Source organism: Leuciscus leuciscus (assembly GCF_965113295.1).
Source record: "Leuciscus leuciscus genome assembly, chromosome: 23".
NCBI lineage: Eukaryota > Metazoa > Chordata > Actinopteri > Cypriniformes > Leuciscidae > Leuciscus > Leuciscus leuciscus.
The window spans coordinates 8,754,256-8,771,760 of NC_138747.1; the positions used below are offsets into that span (position 1 = coordinate 8,754,256).

The 17,505-nt window shown below is 37.4% G+C and overlaps 1 protein-coding gene across 3 annotated transcripts in view; it reads right to left on the reverse strand.

The window, feature by feature from the left end:
- Positions 1–17,505, reverse strand: part of diaph3 (diaphanous-related formin 3) — a 330,760-nt gene that overhangs the window by 297,872 nt on the left and 15,383 nt on the right. For 2 of the 3 annotated variants that reach the window (XM_082156057.1, XM_082156056.1), the window contains 2 exons: positions 10,301–10,333; positions 3,810–3,983 (listed from right to left, as the gene is read on the reverse strand). In XM_082156057.1, the coding sequence (XP_082012183.1) occupies positions 3,810–3,983; positions 10,301–10,333 (207 nt within the window). The remainder of the gene's footprint in view (positions 1–3,809; positions 3,984–10,300; positions 10,334–17,505) is intronic. The other variant, XM_082156058.1, reaches the window with a different exon arrangement.

Consider the following 17,505-nt stretch of genomic DNA (forward strand, 5'->3'; position numbering starts at 1 on the left):
TTGTATGATGAAACCGCATTCTAACTAACCATAGCGGTAACCATAGAGGTAACCATAGCGACAGCGTCAAACATGGCGGCGTCCATAAAACCGTGAAGTTTTACCATGATCGACAGCACGTGTCCAATCGAGGCGCAAGTTCATCCATTAGATATTTTAAATAACCAGCAACAGCGTTAAAAGCTTTGTAACCAGTTGCAGAGAGTACGTTTCAGCCACGGCAGAATGCTGTATGAACGCAGCCATATTAAGCACAAAACATGAGACTGACAACCATATTCCAGTTTTACAGAGTGTGCAGAGCACCATTTTATAAAAAGCGTTCGCATTCCATGCAAATAGACTAATTTAGGTAATCGATGTAATCAATTACGTCAACGCATCTTTCCAGCCCTAATGGACAGCGTTGGATTTTCACTACACTTAGTCTCAAATTTATGTCCGTTCAAATTTTTAGGGCACATAAGCCTTTTCCTATCACTAGACGCATAGAAATATTTTTTTTAATTAATTTTTTTATATACATGTACTGACAATATGTAGATGTAAAAAAAACGTACTACTTGTAAATAGTTCTTAACACTTCTGGAACAAATTAACCTATGTCAGCTGGCTATCGCTATTTTGTGTGGCGGCATTTCTTATGCAGCTACACATAACGGTTGTAACGGTTGTGATAATTTCCATAACGGTTGTGATAATTTCAGAGCATCAGATAGATATGTGTAGTTTTTACATTTAGTGAAAGTTCTGTATAATTTAATTGGTTTAAACGAACAAGCAATTTTGCTACGCTGGGTCTCTGAAAGCTAAAACTGAATATAAAAATCTGCCCTGGTTTTTAAAGGAAGTCATCAAGTGTTTTTGAGTAAATACTTTGAAATTTAAATAACTGATTAATAAAAGTCAATTTTTGCAAAACTGGTATTATAAACATCTGTTGTCTATGTGGACATTTCTGTGTGCAACTTTGTGAGATCTTTTAAAGATTAGTACCAAGCCTGATTGATGAAGTCATGAATTATGTATTAGAAAAATGTAATGGGCCAATTTGTGAAAAGATTAGAAATTAACAGTGAAACAGAAATGAGCATGTTCATAAATCTGAACCTGTTGTACTGCTAAGACAGACATTGGCAGATATACTTGGCAATTTCACTTCCAAGATTACTGAAGCAACACGTCCTGTGCCAAAGAAAACTAGTGTACTGCACTACTCAAACTCACCATCTCTGACAGAGAAGGAGAAAGAGAAAAGAACTAGCGTGTATCCGTGGACAGTTTACAACTACCATCAAAAGATAGAAAGGGCGTGGAAATCTCAAGGCAAAAGACAGAACAATAAAATCAATAAGGGAGGGAAAGGTAGATGAGAGAGAAAAACAATAACAGCTGCATACGATGTTCCTAGTGTCCTCCAATCTTATTTCCCTTTCCCCACAGCTTCTCTCCCTTTCATCCCTTTCCAGAGAGGATAGATCAGCAGAGCCGTTTAAGATTTCACTCATGGGTTCGCAGGCGTGATGCAGTCCTCGTGTGTCAGAGCGAGAGAAAGAGAGGAGGATGCTGGGATAGGTGCGGATAGGGAGCAGAGCAGAAAAGCATCCATTACCACTGTTGGCCCTGTCACCTCTGCTGGCATGCTCATGTATCCAAACCCGTACTTGCCATGACTAATGACTGCGTCTCTGCCCACGTTATCCACACTCTTCCTTCTCTACCCAGCAGTGGCTGCTCCTGTCACTCAATCCTGCGCTTTGGGACGCTGCTCAACCGCTAACACTGCCTCCACTCTTAGAAAGGGCAGAGACAGGGACCTCCGTACGATAGCGCTCAGGCAGTGGGGGACTGTGCAATGTTTTAAAATGATACTTGAGAGAAATTGGATGAAATAGATAGATGTGAGTTAAAATGTATGACAAAAGTGCAATCAGTTAACTTTCGACAGCTGCATAATTGTGTCCATATCTAAAAGTCTAAACAAAAGTTTTTAAAGTGAAGATTTTTTACTTCTTATAAGAAACCTGATGAAAGGTCAAAAAGTTTAAAAAGAGAAATAAATCTTATACAGGCCTAAAACTTTTACATTTAAATTGACAAAAATATTAGTACAATAAATACATTTCAACAGGCATTCTACAAAATAATTTTTATTGTAAGTGCTTATTAAATCTGACAATGTGCAATTTTGCAATTACTTAGTAATGCCAAAATCCAAATCAAAACTATATTGTAGGTTAAGCATCAGTTTAAAAAAATAAAATAATTCAAACCATCTCTATTCTTTTTTTTATTTGTGTATTTTACCACAATAAACGAAGGTGCTTGCAAACATTTGTCCGTGTCTGTATGATGCGAGTGAGTATGTGCATTTATAGACATGAGGGCCTTGTCCTTCTCTGAATACAAGCTGATTGAGGTCAGTGCCTCATAACAATCCATTTCATTATGAAAAGGTTGCATTTCTTAAAACATAATTGCAAATAAACCTCTAGTGATTATTTTGTTTGAAAGGTTGATAAAGGTCATTGTGTAGGAGTGATAATTAACTGGTTTTATACATGTCGACAGTAAGCAGACATGTACAATAGCGTGAATGTATATCAACAAATCCTTTACAGTCAGAAATTGGGGCTCATTTACTGACCACGCATACTTTGTTTAAAATTTTATTGAATTTAGGAACAACTGAAACCACACGTACACAGAAATCACATTCTCTGAGTGGTCCTATAAACTTAAGACGGAATTTTATACATAGCCTACATGTTTCATCTTAAGTACATTTAAGCAACATTTGTGAGAACATTGTTGCTAATTATCCACCCCGTTTTCAAGATTAACTTTTAAAGAAAAGCAGAAGTTAATCAGTAAAGTAAAACCTACACCAGAGCTTAATTTGGGTGACAGCATCAACCAAGAAGCTAAATCTTTACTGCTGGAATTGTTTGCTGTTTGGGCAAGTTATTTAAAATCTAATAGGTCACGTGAATTTGGCACCGCTTCTGGACACCGCTGCCACTGTTTTAGGTTCAGCTTTACCGGTCAGAGAGAGAGAGAGAGAGAGAGAGAGAGAGAGAGAGAGAGAGAGAGAGAGAGAGAGAGAGAGAGAGAGAGAGAGAGAGAGAGAGAAAGAGAAAGAGAGAGAGGAGAGAAAGAGAGAGAGAAAGAGAGAGAGAGAGAAAGAGAGAGAAAGAGAGAGAGAGAGAAAGAGACGAGAAAGAGAGAGAGAGAGAAAGAGAGAGAGAAAGAGAGAGAAAGAGAGAGAGAGAGAGAGAGAGCAGCACCGCTGAATCAGACATGCCGTTTGTGAAATTACATCTTTTAAAATTACTGTTTTGATTTTATAAATCAAATTTTTCTGTGTGGATTAATTTACTCATACAATCTATATGCTAAAGTGAATAAATGTTCGCAGGAATGATGTTTTGAGGATGGCAGACTTGAGGATCTTGCTGCGCATGCTCTCAGCGTGACTTTAGAGAGCATCATGTTTGCTGAGGGCGACAAAAGGAAAGGTGTGCGGAAAGCCCCTACATGGACATGGGTGTGTTTTTTGCAAATTACTAACCTTGTGCACATGGTCACTCATTTAGAATACTACAAATTCATTACCATGCAAACAAGGTTAAGAAAATGTGCGTACGCACGTTTTGGGAATCAGGAGGAACATTTTTGGTCAGAAGTTCTCCTGTGCGTATAGATACCAATAAACCTCGCAATTATTAGTGAATGAGGCCCAATGTTTGTTTCTGTTTATGCATTTCAGAATTACATAATATATTTGTCTATATCTAAATACATCTTACCATCATTTTCTCAAAGAGGGCAAGGATTTCTTTCTCCGATGTGATTTTTGAAGAAAGCTCCTCAAATTCAGAGGAAGTGGACCAGTCACCAGAAGAGGAATGCTTGGACATGTGGGAGAGGTGTGGCCGTTCCTTTTTACTGCCAGGGATCCGGATACTGGAAAACCTGTCCAACTAAGAGAAAAATGAGACATTTGAGTGAGTATGAGTGAGACTGGTTATATGCTAATAAATTAATTCGCCTATGTTATGTTGATGTTTTTATTTTTTTTCTCCATTTGAAAGTGCAAAATATACAACTTTGGGGTCAGTAATTCTCAATGATACAAATGATTTTTTGTTCAAATAAATACTGTTCTTTTGAAATTTCTATACAAAGAATCCTGAAAAAATTATCACGGTTTGCACAAAAATATTAAATGGTTAGGTATAATGCCCTTTTCACAAGATGTAAAATAAGTTTCTGATGTCCCCAAAGTGTGTATGTTAAGTTTAAGCTCAAAATACCCAACAGATATTTTTATATAGCATGTTAAAATTGTTACTTTTTTTGAGGGTGAGCAAAAATGCACCGTTTTTGTTTCTGTCCCTTTAAATGCAAATGAGCTGCTGCATCCCAGCACAGAGGGCGGAGCTTCAAGAGCTCCTGTGTGTGTTTGTGTGTTAGCAGCTCCAATTACCTCACACAGACACACACTGAAAATTTCAAAAACTTTTAGCCTTTTATGTTCAAAGGCTAGACAACGATGGAGAGATTAAAGAAGTGACAACGTAGATTGCAACAGGACATTTCTGAATGGTTAGTTGATGAATTTATATTGCTGATGTGGAGTTATCTTCTAGTCATTGATTAGCATATTCTGTCATGATAATCTATAAATCGTGTTCCCGGGGAGGGGTTTATGTAAATTCTAGGGTTGGTGATGTCACTAACCCAGGAGGAATGTCGTGTAGTCCCTACCAGCCGTTTGTTGTAGTCCTTAAAAAACGATTCAAATATCTTCCTTTGCTTTGAACTTTGAGCATTGTAACTTTGCAGATGTTGTTTATGCTCAAACAGCAACATTACACACTAACTAAAGTTAGAAAAGTGAAATCAATCAACCACCCCTTTAAGCTACGCAACCGTTTTTTAACAATGAAATAAAAGCAATGTTATTTGAACACTAAATAAATCAGCATACTAGAATGATTTCTAAAGGATCATGTGACACTAAAGATTGGCTGAAAAAAAATTTTTTTGAAATGCATTAAAACAGAAAACAGTTAGATTTAATTGTAATCATTTCACAATATTACTGTTTTTGTATATTCTGTAAACTGTGTAAAAAAGGTTTAAAATATGAATATTACAAAAAATATTTACACGATAAATGACAGTATTATTTTTTTTTCCAAGCATGACTGGGTGTTAACCACATTTTCTACTGATTGAGAGGAAAAACTGCAGTAGATTGACTTAGAATGCCCTATTTTACTGTAATGAGGGAATATTGTAGAAAAATTCCACACTAGTTTTCATACAGGTTTACAAGGCCCCACAAAATCATGCTGTTTACAAAGAGGTGCCAGCAGGAGGCACTTTAGGAGCAGCAGAAATAGCGGTTTCCCCGGTAACGGCTGTACACAAAGCAGCGCAGTGCTCATAAATGCTGCTTTATCAGGAAAGATAAAGAAAGATTAGGGCTAAATGAAAATAACATCAACACTTTTCTAAAAACAGTCAGTTCCCTTCAAAGATGCATTCATATAAAAACAACCGTGCCGCATTTTGACTTTAAAACGTGCAGTGCGCATGTTTATTAAATGCTGTCAAAGACTTTTGGAAAACCTATTTGTGGCGGGCAGTGATGATATTGTGAACCAATGTATGGGAAACACTGTAATATTTGACAGCTATCAATTATAGTTTAACCTATCCATCTTCACCGTCACGGTTAGTAACCCATATAGTTGTGCCCTCACCACAGTGAAAAGGGACCCTCTCAAACAGTGTCGCGCCGCGTGCCGAACGTTGTTTAAACGACATACTGTACATCGTTATTGTGGCATATAAAAAATTCCTATCATAACAAAAATAAACACCGGTATTCGGTATGAACCGGTATACCGCCCAGCACTACATAAAACCAATCAAACTCCAACATCTGCTCCAATCTCATTTGCTTGAGCGGTCAAGTGATGAATCTGCATTTTTGCGGATTACAGCCCAACAGATGTCTGTTTAAAAAAATTAAGTAATTTTTCACTACTTTATTTGCTTATTAAAAGCCTACTTTAAAATATTGTTTATAGTGTATTTTCAATCCAGTTAGTAAGCTAAGTTTAGCGCGGCAAAACTGACTCGGCCCTTTACAAGTAATTTGCATGCTATGTATTTGGTTGCCATGACAACTTCAACATGCATGCTGCTTTCTGTAGTCATAGTAAAATAACTTCAATATTATTATATGGAGGTACACGGAGTGTGAATTTGTATATTTTCTACAGTAAAAAAAAAAGTTTCACTGTAGAAAAGATAAAATGTGATTAAAATGGTGACTGACAAAAGCGAGTGGCTCGGTATGAACTGAAGTTCAAAAGCTTTCAGATCTTTAGCAAATACCCACTTTAACCCTGTGAACATTGTTTATGATCAGTTATAGCTTCCTTATTGTAAGCAGACGTTCATTAGAAGTCAGTCAGCTCCACATTCAGCATGCCTAACGAACAGAGCGTCCGCAGAGACAGCGTAACTTGCCGTCGATTTATATCGAGATGGTGGGCCCCCGCATCACACAGATAATGATTTCCTAATTGGATTAGATTTGTCAGAGAGCTGTTTTCTCTCCCTGGGCCTGTGGGAGCAACAGGGAGATGATGGGAGATTGAGATGTCAGCGTTGGCTGAAAAGGTAGGTGGTTTATTTTCAGAGGCCTTGCCCCCTTTCTTTCAAGGGGTGGGTGAATTAGCAGCAGTTATCTTCGAGAATTTTTTTTGCCAACGCCACCCATTGCGCATTATCTTGGCGAGAAGGAGAGCAACACGCTGAGATAATCAGCAATGACACTGATGTAAAATTAATTAAACACAAGCAGTAGATCAGAGTGTAGCTAGCGACTACAGTGCACAGAGCCGATGCAGGGAGCAAATGTGTGGTGTCTGATACCAAACGACACCATCATCTGTCTAATTTTGTTTGCCACTGCCCTAAAGCGCCTCTTCGCTACATTGAGTGATGGCACTGATCAGTTTAATCACAGAGATTCATCCCCAGCGGAGGGAAGAAGCGCTTTGCTATTCCACACTCGTTACCGGTGAATAGATAAATAAATATGTGCAGCCGCTACCTCGATAACAACAACAGGCATCATACCTCAGCCGACGCGAGCTGATCTAGATGATGAAGTGCTTTTCAGGGCTGTTTAGGTGTTTATGAGTGAGTCTGCGGCTTACTTTCATACAATCTCTCTCCCTTTTTCGCCGGCATACACTTTGATGTTACTAATGGCTCCATCCCCTTCATTCCTCTTCTGAACACTCCACCAGACCTCCTCTTTGGTAATTCAGCCTCTCAGCACCAAAACACATTTCTACCATGACCAAACATCAGCCCAAACAAAAGCCCTCCATTATCTAAGGACATGATTCACTCATCGAAAACATGTCCCACACTATTCTGCCACCCTACAAATTCTGCAAATTTTCTCGAAATAATTATTATATCAACAGATATTGATTTTCTTTTATGCCCGATACCGATATCTTAGAGAGCAGGGTGGCTGATATATCACACTACATAATTTAAAGATATTAAAAACAAATGCATAACAATTGAAGAAATTTATATTCATTTATAAGAAATAACTAATAATAAATAATTTGAAAAATTAAATATAAAAACAATTATTGTTAAACTTGATAAATCTGTAAAATAAACAGATTTATAATTTAGATGGTAACTTCTTGATTCTGTTATCCTATTATAGTATTTTTCACAAACACTATGAACAACAGTGTACTCAGCAATCTGGTAAAGTCTGCGTGCACTGGGAAAACTTTTTCATAAAGACAAGAAATCAAGAATAATTTAAACTGTCAATCGGGAATGTCCAATGACAACATAATTATCTTCCTGTCCGTATCCAATTCACAAAGACAGATCGTTATGCACAGAGTACATGCTTTTTTATGCAGTTCTATTACTAATAATAAAAAAGAAAATGCTATAATACTTCTTTGCATTTGATTTATTTAGGCTACGTTGTTTAAAATATCGACCTTGACAACATATAGGTCAACCACCAAGATTGCATCTGCTAATTTAATTTATTCTCCATTTGTCATTAATTTTGTCTCTTTTCATATTCATACATGAATCAATCCAGTCATGTGTTCATTTCAGACCGCACCTGACTTTAGGGTGCATGATAGAGAGAGGGAAAAGGAGTGTCCCAGCGGTGTCTACCTCATCATAATCCTGATTACCCTGTTCCTGGGTCTACCTTCCCTCTGGCAACGAGAGACCGAGAATCGATACCAAACCAACACAAACAAAAACACATTTTGATGCCAATCCATAATGCAAAAGAAACTAAACATTTTGAGAGAGAGAGAGAGAGAGAGAGAGAGAGAGAGAGAGAGAGAGAGAGAGAGAGAGAGAGAGAGAGAGAGAGAGAGAGAGAGAGAGAGAGAGAGAGAGAGAGAGAGAGAGAGGGGGGGGGGGGGGGGGGATTAAATGACCCAAGAGGCGAAGAATTAAAGAAGAGAAGATTGAAATGTATTGAGGAAAGAGGAAACCTGGTGAAGAGATGATTAGTGAGTAAGCATGGCAGAAGGGAGGCGAGAAGGAAGATTTGAGATAGAAGGAAGGATGGAGGTGATTGCAGTGCTAAATGCCAAAGTTGGTGCTATTCACCATGAGGGTGAAAAATGCCCACTGAGTTCCATCGATAAGGTGGTCTAGGTGCTGTTTAAATTAACTGACTGCTCCAATCCATGACCTAAAGTCCTCCATCCAAAATATTTCATTACCTTCTGCTGCTGCTAGAGGAAACAGGTCCAGCTGCACAGGCTTGATACAACATTTTTCACCCTCAATGTTTAATGAAATTCATACCAGTACATGAAATTCTAACATGCTTCAGAATGCAGCTCACTGCCATCTTTAATTCATCAAACTTACAAAAGAAATTGAGAAAATCATACAAAAACAATTCCAGCAATCACTGCTAATATAAGAATTCAAAAATGTAATTGTTAATTAGCTTGATTTTGCATTCGCTAAAATATTACCACACATATTGCACACAAAAAAAAAGTGTGTATAAAAAAAACAGTAGCCTAAACACATTTAGTATAAATGCACAAATGCTAGCTTAATAAAAAAAATACTGTAAATATATTCTATTACTCCATTAATGCATGTCTACATTAATAATATAATACAATTCGATATGATTGTATTCATGGTAAATGGTGATTTGTAGACGGAAAAACCTTTTAACTGTATCGTTTCGCACAGCGTTTCTCCTGTTTGTCAGTGCTGTTTCATCTGGCTTTAAACTAGTTTAAATCATGACAATTTGTATTCTTTGCTGAATTCAAGCGCTTCTCACTGGATTCCACGGCGTTGTTTAGTGGTCGCGTAACCGAGACGTTTAGCAAGCGCATGTGCTATACTAAGCTCATGCTGCGCTGCCGAGTGGATAAATGGTCCGTGGCGGCACGGTTCAAATGAGTAGCACTAAACTTTAGTTCGTTAAACATTGTATCGAGCATTTATCAAACTCTTGTTATCATTTTATCAAGGAAAATTATATTGCGATAATTATAATTAAGGTTTTATCACCCAGCCCTAATTTTATGTTGAACAAGGCATTTCCAGTTTCTCTGGTTATTTATTATGATCAATTCTTACATCCTGATTGTCAAGTTTCCTGAGTTAATTCTGGATTTTGTTTTTGTTAGATCTAGATAAAATTACCATGAATTTATAGAAAAGAGAGGAATTATTGTAATGTATTCCCTGTTGACAGACAGACAAACAGACACTTACCATGAGCTGAACAGCTTCACAACAAGTTGTATAAGTTTTACAGATACATGCAGCCTCATTAGGGATGTATATAAAGCATGAAACATGCTTGATAAAAGGCCATTCTCAAGTGTTAGAAGCACAAGAAAGCAAGCAATTGTCTCAAGGAAAGCTTTAGAAAATCCAAAATGGAGGTAACAAAAAAAAATTGTTTTGTTTTTTTAGTAGTGACATTAGTAAAAGCTTTCTTTTTTTTTTAACCTGAGCTGACTGAATGAAATGCTGTGGTTAGTATGAGACTAAAATACTGTGTTAAGCATGGGTCCTCTAATAGTCTGTGTATGGGGTTAATCATATCAGAGAGGAGGAATCAAATTTAAAATGTATGCTTGTTGATAATGAACAACAAGACAGAGAATGAAAGAGTGAATATTTGACAAAGTGAAGGAGAGAAACCTGAATAAAGGACTCTTACCACATCATCTGTAAGTGTTCTGATGTTTAAATGCTATAAACAGTGAGAGTGAGAGAGTGAGAGAGTGAGAGAGAGAGAGAGAGAGAGAGAGAGAGAGAGAGAGAGAGAGAGAGAGAGAGAGAGAGAGAGAGAGAGAGAGAGAGAGAGAGAGAGAGAGAGAGAGAGAGAGAGAGAATGATTAGAATGATTTCACAGTGGCACTGAAGATGAAATCCACAAGACAAAGCATAAAAAGCATTAACCAATTGAGCCCGCAAATGAGCTTCAAGAATTTACTTTTTCATACTATAACATCTATGAGAACAGACGTGTGTGTGTGTGTGTGTGTGTGTGTGTGTGTGTGTGTGTGTGTGTGTGTGTGTGTGTGTGTGTGTGTGTGTGTGTGTGTGTAAGTGAAGAATTACCTGCATATACATGTATGAAGAAATAATTGGAAATGCAATTATCAAGACGAGAGAGAAGCCAACTAATTTAATTCTACACAGCCATCCCTTGACAATTACAAAGGGACCTGAGCACAGTGCTTCATGCACATTAAAGACCAATTCAGAGTTAGAGTGTCAAAAAGATGAGATGTAAAATTCAAGACAGAGAATTGAATTGCATACAGTGCAATTTAGTTACTGCTCTCTATGGTTACAAGCTCACCATTGCATGCTGCCATCTGTTTAGAAGACAAAAGTTTCATAGGCGATTGTAAATGAGAAAATGTTCCTTGGTGACATATGAACGTGCTAATATGCAATTGGAATGTCTGCATGTTGGATTAAGGACAAAATTAGACCAATCTGTTGCTTTGGATCACACTCGTGCGCTGAGGAAAAACGGCTTTTGTGGTTCTCAGGAAAAGCATGTTTGCTAATGCTGTTGCGGTATTTAATTTTGGAAATTCTTTAGAGGAATGGTTTGCCAAATCTCATAAGGAGGAACAAAGCAAACAAACAACGGCACATTTTGCCTGTATTCTTAGTCTAGGTTCTTACCAGTCCTCCATTAGAGGAGAGAATTGGGTTATTTAGCAGTAACCCAGCACAGCACAAGCAAACAGTTCGACTCAATCCCAGATGGCAGGCATTATAATCTGTCAAACTCCAAATCTACATTTTCACAACCTCCCTCTAAACATTCACATGCACTATTAATTCAGCTAGTGGTCCACACAATAGTCAAACACACACACAGTTATTGGTGGCTTGGCCAAGAATCACAGCCATCAGTCTTACTTCATTAATGGAGTCAAAACAAATTCACATACTTCGGTGTAAACATGCTGTGCTGGTGATCAATCAGAAAGTCTGTGCATGGGAAATGACCTTCATTAAAGGAACACAGAACTCCAAAAACACAAAACCTCTCAATCACAGAAACCTCTCAATTACTGAACTTAGCATGAAATACCAGGAACAAGACAAGTGACCTTCTGAAAGACTTTTGAGAGAACCTTTATGCCAACAAAAAACACCTCAATGAATAAAACATGTCAATTTGGAGGCAATGGAAATACACAAGTTTCTTATCGCTTTTCTACATTTATAAAATAAAATAATAAAAACTCTCCTACATATTTATAACCTTACTATACCAAAGATTAAAGCATCGGAAGTGCCATCAACTTCACAATGCACTCAGTAAGCCAACATTCATTTAAAACTCAGCACTTTAAAGGTGCTCTAAGCGATGTCACGCGTTTTTTAGGCTGAAACATTTTTTGTCACATACAGCAAACATCTCCTCACTATCTGCTAGCTGCCTGTCCCCTGAACACACTGTAAAAACACAGTCTCTGTAGACAGCCCAGGCTCCACAAATGGCAACAAAAACAAACTGGGCCAGCCTGGACCATGAAACATAACAAACAGTGTTCCAGCCAAGCGTGCCGCACAAGCCCTGAAAAGTGAAGCCAAAGCGCCTCGATCGCCCCCCGGTGACTGGTCCTAGTATAGGTCATAAACCCCGACTCCCCGTGTTATTCAACCATAGTTGTTAGTTGTGAGACCAACTAACAATTAAATTATACTTCAAATATCTTTTTTCCAAAGGTGGTTTCTGTCATTTGCTGCCGTTTTTATCACGCTGATGTAAGTTCAAGTGTCTGTTTTAAAAATAAGTTTGTTTTTAATTAGTTACGTGATGCTATAAAAACGTTGGTGTAACGTCATGATTGACAGCTGTGATCGACAGGTTCTCTGAGCGAAGTAGTCACTGAAGCACCAACTGACTTTTTTTCGGGATCTTTGGAGGACTGAGGAGATTATTTACTTCATTTTTAAAAAGCCTCTTGTCGTACTGCAATCAACAGACATCAAAATTCATCATGATCAAAAATCAAGCGGAATGGACAGACATAGGCCACTTAAAAAAAAGTGCAGGGAGAGTGCATTCTGCGAGAGTGAGGGCGGGGTGTTGATTTTGTGGCTTTACTTCCTGCTCACTACTGCGCAGGTCTGGTCCAGAGATCGCTACTGCGCAGACTCAAGTCCCAAGATGTCAGCAGCAGCGCCATATCGGGACACTGGCGGCTTCAGTTCTCACCAATGGAAGAGAGCGAAGGGGCGTCGTCCATCTTTTTTTACAGTCTATGGTTCCAGCCAATAACCAACAAGAATGATTTGGGGTTGGGGGGTAAGTGAGCATGCACATGAAGGGGGGTGTGGGGAGTGGAGGAGAGAAGCATGAAGAGGGAAGTTAGCTAGAGGAGAGATATCCTAGACAACGACTAACGTTAGAATGATATTCTTTTGAATTTTGATATGGCCAACACACGGCCAAAGAGACGACGTTCCGATGAACAAATAGCAAAGAAGAGGGAAAAGGTTTCAGGAAGCACGGAAGGGGAGGGGGAGGGGACGGGATGAGGAGGAGGGAGAGTCGAGCTAGCCTCCGTTTGTGTGACAATACTTCGAATGTCAACAAGAAGTGACGTCACCCAACATCGCTTAGAGCACCTTTAAGTAAAAAAAAAAAAAAAAAACTTAATTACACCCCAAATGTGCCTATTGCACTGCCAATTTACAGAGGGGAAAAAAGATAATGAACCTGTAGATATAATAGTAGATTAAAATACAAACTCACAAAAAAATTTGAAAAGTAATTAGATGAAATAAAAATCATAACCATCAAAAAGGAAACAAATATTCATGAGCCTAATTGTAGAACCTTCCCTCTACTTGTCAGTCACTCAGACAGTGTTTGTTTTCTCAATCAAAAAAAAAAAAAAAATTTAAACATATCACAAACATGCAATTAAAAAGAAGCTGTTGTCATACTCAATTTAGCAGAGACAGCAAAAACATCTTGTGCTACTTGGCTGTAATTATATTTGCTTTATAATTATCTAAATATCAGGTGGTCCTCCCTTCCCCTGTACTCTGTATGGCAACTAACATTTCTTAAAGCTCTTGAAATGATTCAGTTGCTAAAAAACAAAGCATTAAAACCAAATTTCCCAACTAATTGATTTGCAAGATTAATATTTTGCAACCCATGTAAAAATGTAGCTAAATCCCAGGGCCTGAATATGGTGCCTTTATTCCCTCTTAACTTTTTGTTGCCATAGAGGAGTTACACCTTGGAAGCAGTGAGGTAATTGCAGTTCATACCTAACCTCAACCTCCCAATCTCTGCTGGGGACCAGCAAATGGCAGCTCGGCCAACAGGTTTAGCTTCAATTCAACTGATCTCAGGAACAGTTATCGGGGAAAGCACCCCTGCCTTCCTCAGAGCTAATTAAAGCTAAACTAGGGCTGACAAAATGGCTGAAAAACTAAATTTGATTTTTTTTTTTTTTTACTTAAATATTACTAATATTCTAATTATATTCTAATTTAAAAAGGAATGACTTCAGTTAGAAAAAAAAAAACTTTTGTCTATCTCCTGAAGCCACATGAGGCCGCAATAGGCAAAACATTAAAGCACTGTATTAAATTGTTTATAAAGCAATGAAATAGCTTGACTATCTGTAAAAAAGAAAAAGTGCATAACGTTTAAACTAATGTTTCTAAATATTAGAGATGCAGCGACTGCAATTCTCTTGGCAAATTCTGATTTTTTTGTAAGTATTATCTGCCAATACCGATTTTATTTTCTAAGAACTATAATTGACAGCATATTACAAACAAAAGTCAACTTCAAATGAAAAATATTCTTTTCATAAAAAAACAATTAAAAAGTCAGTAATAAAATAAGAACAAAAATGCAAAAGAATAAAGAGAGAAAACACAGCTTTAAGTTTTTCAGGTGGGTCTAACAGTATATTAAAGTAAGAAAGACTACAGAAATTGAAGTAATCAAATGTAAAATAACACTGGATAGGCTTCATTGTAAAAACTAAATCCAGATTAATGCCTACAATTAAAGTTGCAAAAGCTATTCAGTCAAGAGCAGAGTGATTTTCTTTGTCTTATGTTCTTTAACATGACAGACAGCAGCAATAATATTAGACTGCTGTCACTTTAAGAGCTTATGCACGGATCCAATATACTGATACACACACAACACGCACAATCTTTCTCTACGGTTTACATTCCAAACCTGACCGTGTTTGACTGAATACTCGCCAAGATGGGCACTGACCATTTTGTGTGTATTTGACCGTAAGCCACTCATTTTGTGCAACTAACAAGCTGTTTGAGAGGCGGCATTATGTGCACGCCACTTATATAGATAGATATACATATCATCTTAAATCTGACAACGCATCTCTATAATATGGTTTGTTAAAAATAACACGTAAAACAGACAGACACTGTTTGCATGTTTCTGTTAATGGATACACATTCTGGCTTCCCAGTCCATTACAATAGCGATGATAAATATATATATATATATATTTTTTTTTTTTTTTTTTAAATAACATGGGCAAAACAGTCACTATTTGTACACTTAGTTCAATGCGAGTGCTGCCGTATGCTCGAATATGACCAGTCATTTACGCCGCAAAAATAGCCCTGGAGATGCCAGGGCACAGCGATTATGGAACCTTACCCTGAGCCTAAACCACAACTCCAACTCCTTAATACAAGTAAATATAAAATCACAAAACATCAGTTCTCACAGGAAAGTGTGGTAAAGCGCTGCTGCTGGGTGAAAACAAAATCTTCCCCATTAAAGGCTGAAAGGAAACAGCAGGTTCAATGGTCCCTCTGTGAAGCACTTGAGAACATAAGAGTCATGTTTCAGAAATTAAATAACTTTACACAATGGAAGAAGACTCTCACAGCCACCGGGGCGTGTCTAGACTTCTGCGGTTTCGTTATTCAACTCCCCACCGACGTTCTCACAGCCTTCAGCCAAACCACCATCTGCATACTCATATTCAAATGTAACTTTGCCCCTATACAGACTAATACTAACGAATAAGCGGCGAGATAATTATGTTCTCTAAGCACATACACGCTCAATTCATTCTGTGCAGACAAATGTAAAATCACACTGAATTTTAACAGTCGGTCTTCATTTGAGTTGAGTTCTCAGCAAATAGAGGAGCAAACTTCCTGCTAATCATTCACAAGAAGAGTTACAACCTGATCAGCTGAAACCATTTGCTGGAGAGAAAAGAAAAAGTATAATAACAAAGCAAACATAGAAATTTTATACTATACATTGGTTGGAAAAACAGCTCTATGAAAGGTCAAACCATTCTGACAGGAGAGTGGGGACCAGTCAAACCCAAACAAAAACAGTCTGTGTGTCAAGAAGGGCAAGCAGTGGGGGATCCTCATTAGAGCTAAGGCGAACTGCAAGGATTGAGTTCAGGTGTACTAATGAGATCAACACACCCATCCACCGCCTGGCCAGCCAGAGATCTGCTTCACCTCAGCCAACGGATGGTGGGCTAACCGCCTACAGTCAAGATGAAGACCAGAAGAAAGATGATTATGAGTTATTGAGGTCAATCTGTATATACTTGTGAAGTATATAAATTCAGTTACAACAAATCATATGGAAGACAATATGAAAAGGTTAAGATATATAACCAGGGTCCAAAACCACCATGCACTTAATGCATATAAAAACATTTTTTGCCGAATAAAAACTGTTGCTTGCCACTTGCAGGTTTGCCAGTAATGTTAAAGTAAGAAAAAAAGCATTACTGTTTGTACTGAAGACAACACCGGTGCTGCTTCTAACTTTTACTAAATTGGAAAAGTCACCATCAGAAGTTTCTCCCTAAAGTGTTTATTTTTTTTGGTTTTTTTCAGAACTTTACATTGAATACAATTTACAAAACGGACAAAATATGAAGAACAAAATCTCAAGGTGTCTTGATGACTCACACAAATGACAGTGCTCATTAAAACAACCACAGTAAAAGTATAAATGCTTCAAATCAATGTCCACTGAATAAATTGAAACCTATTTAAAGCATTTTCATTTGGCAGACATTTCACTAGAAATGAAAGCACCTAAAATGTTGGAATGTATTTCAAAAAATATATTAATTATTGAAAGTAATTAATCATTGACATTAAAGACATTTATAAATGTTACAAAAGCTGTCCATTTCAAATAAATCCTATTCTTTTAAACTATATTCAAAGAATCCTCAAAGAAAATATATCATTGTTTCCACAAATATATTAAGCAGCACAACTGTTTTTAACTGTTTTATTGATAAGAAATGTTTCATGAGCACCAAATCAGCATATTAAAATGAAATCTAAAGGATCAAGCAATGATAATAATGTTTATCACATTCAATGTAAACTGATTGTTTAGTGTTTACAATGCAATGATTATTTGTATTATTTGCTGCTTCTTGTAATAAGTACAATCAATAAGGGAGAAAAGCCCACAGATTCATAGATTCTCATTGAAATGCTTATAATCTATCCATTCCATCCTAGTCCTACCAATAAATAAAACACCAAGATGTGTTGGCCACAGACATTGCACATTACATGAAGCCAACCAGCATGATAGATGTCACCAATTCAAGAACTGGCAGAGGACTGGGTTTTCGAGCCAAATGCAAACACAAACAAACACATCCCCCAAACAAAATTCTCAGTCAAACAGATACTGTAGAAACTTTACAAAAACTTGGTTACAATGGCAACTAGGTTAATTGGGAGTTTATTCATACAAAGCAGTACTAAGTGCTTACATGCCCTGCGTGTGTTCTCATATGGGGAAAACATAAAAGATAATAGCTATCACAGAGTAGAGAAACAGTGTGCGGGTATGTTTCTAGAGAATTATTATAA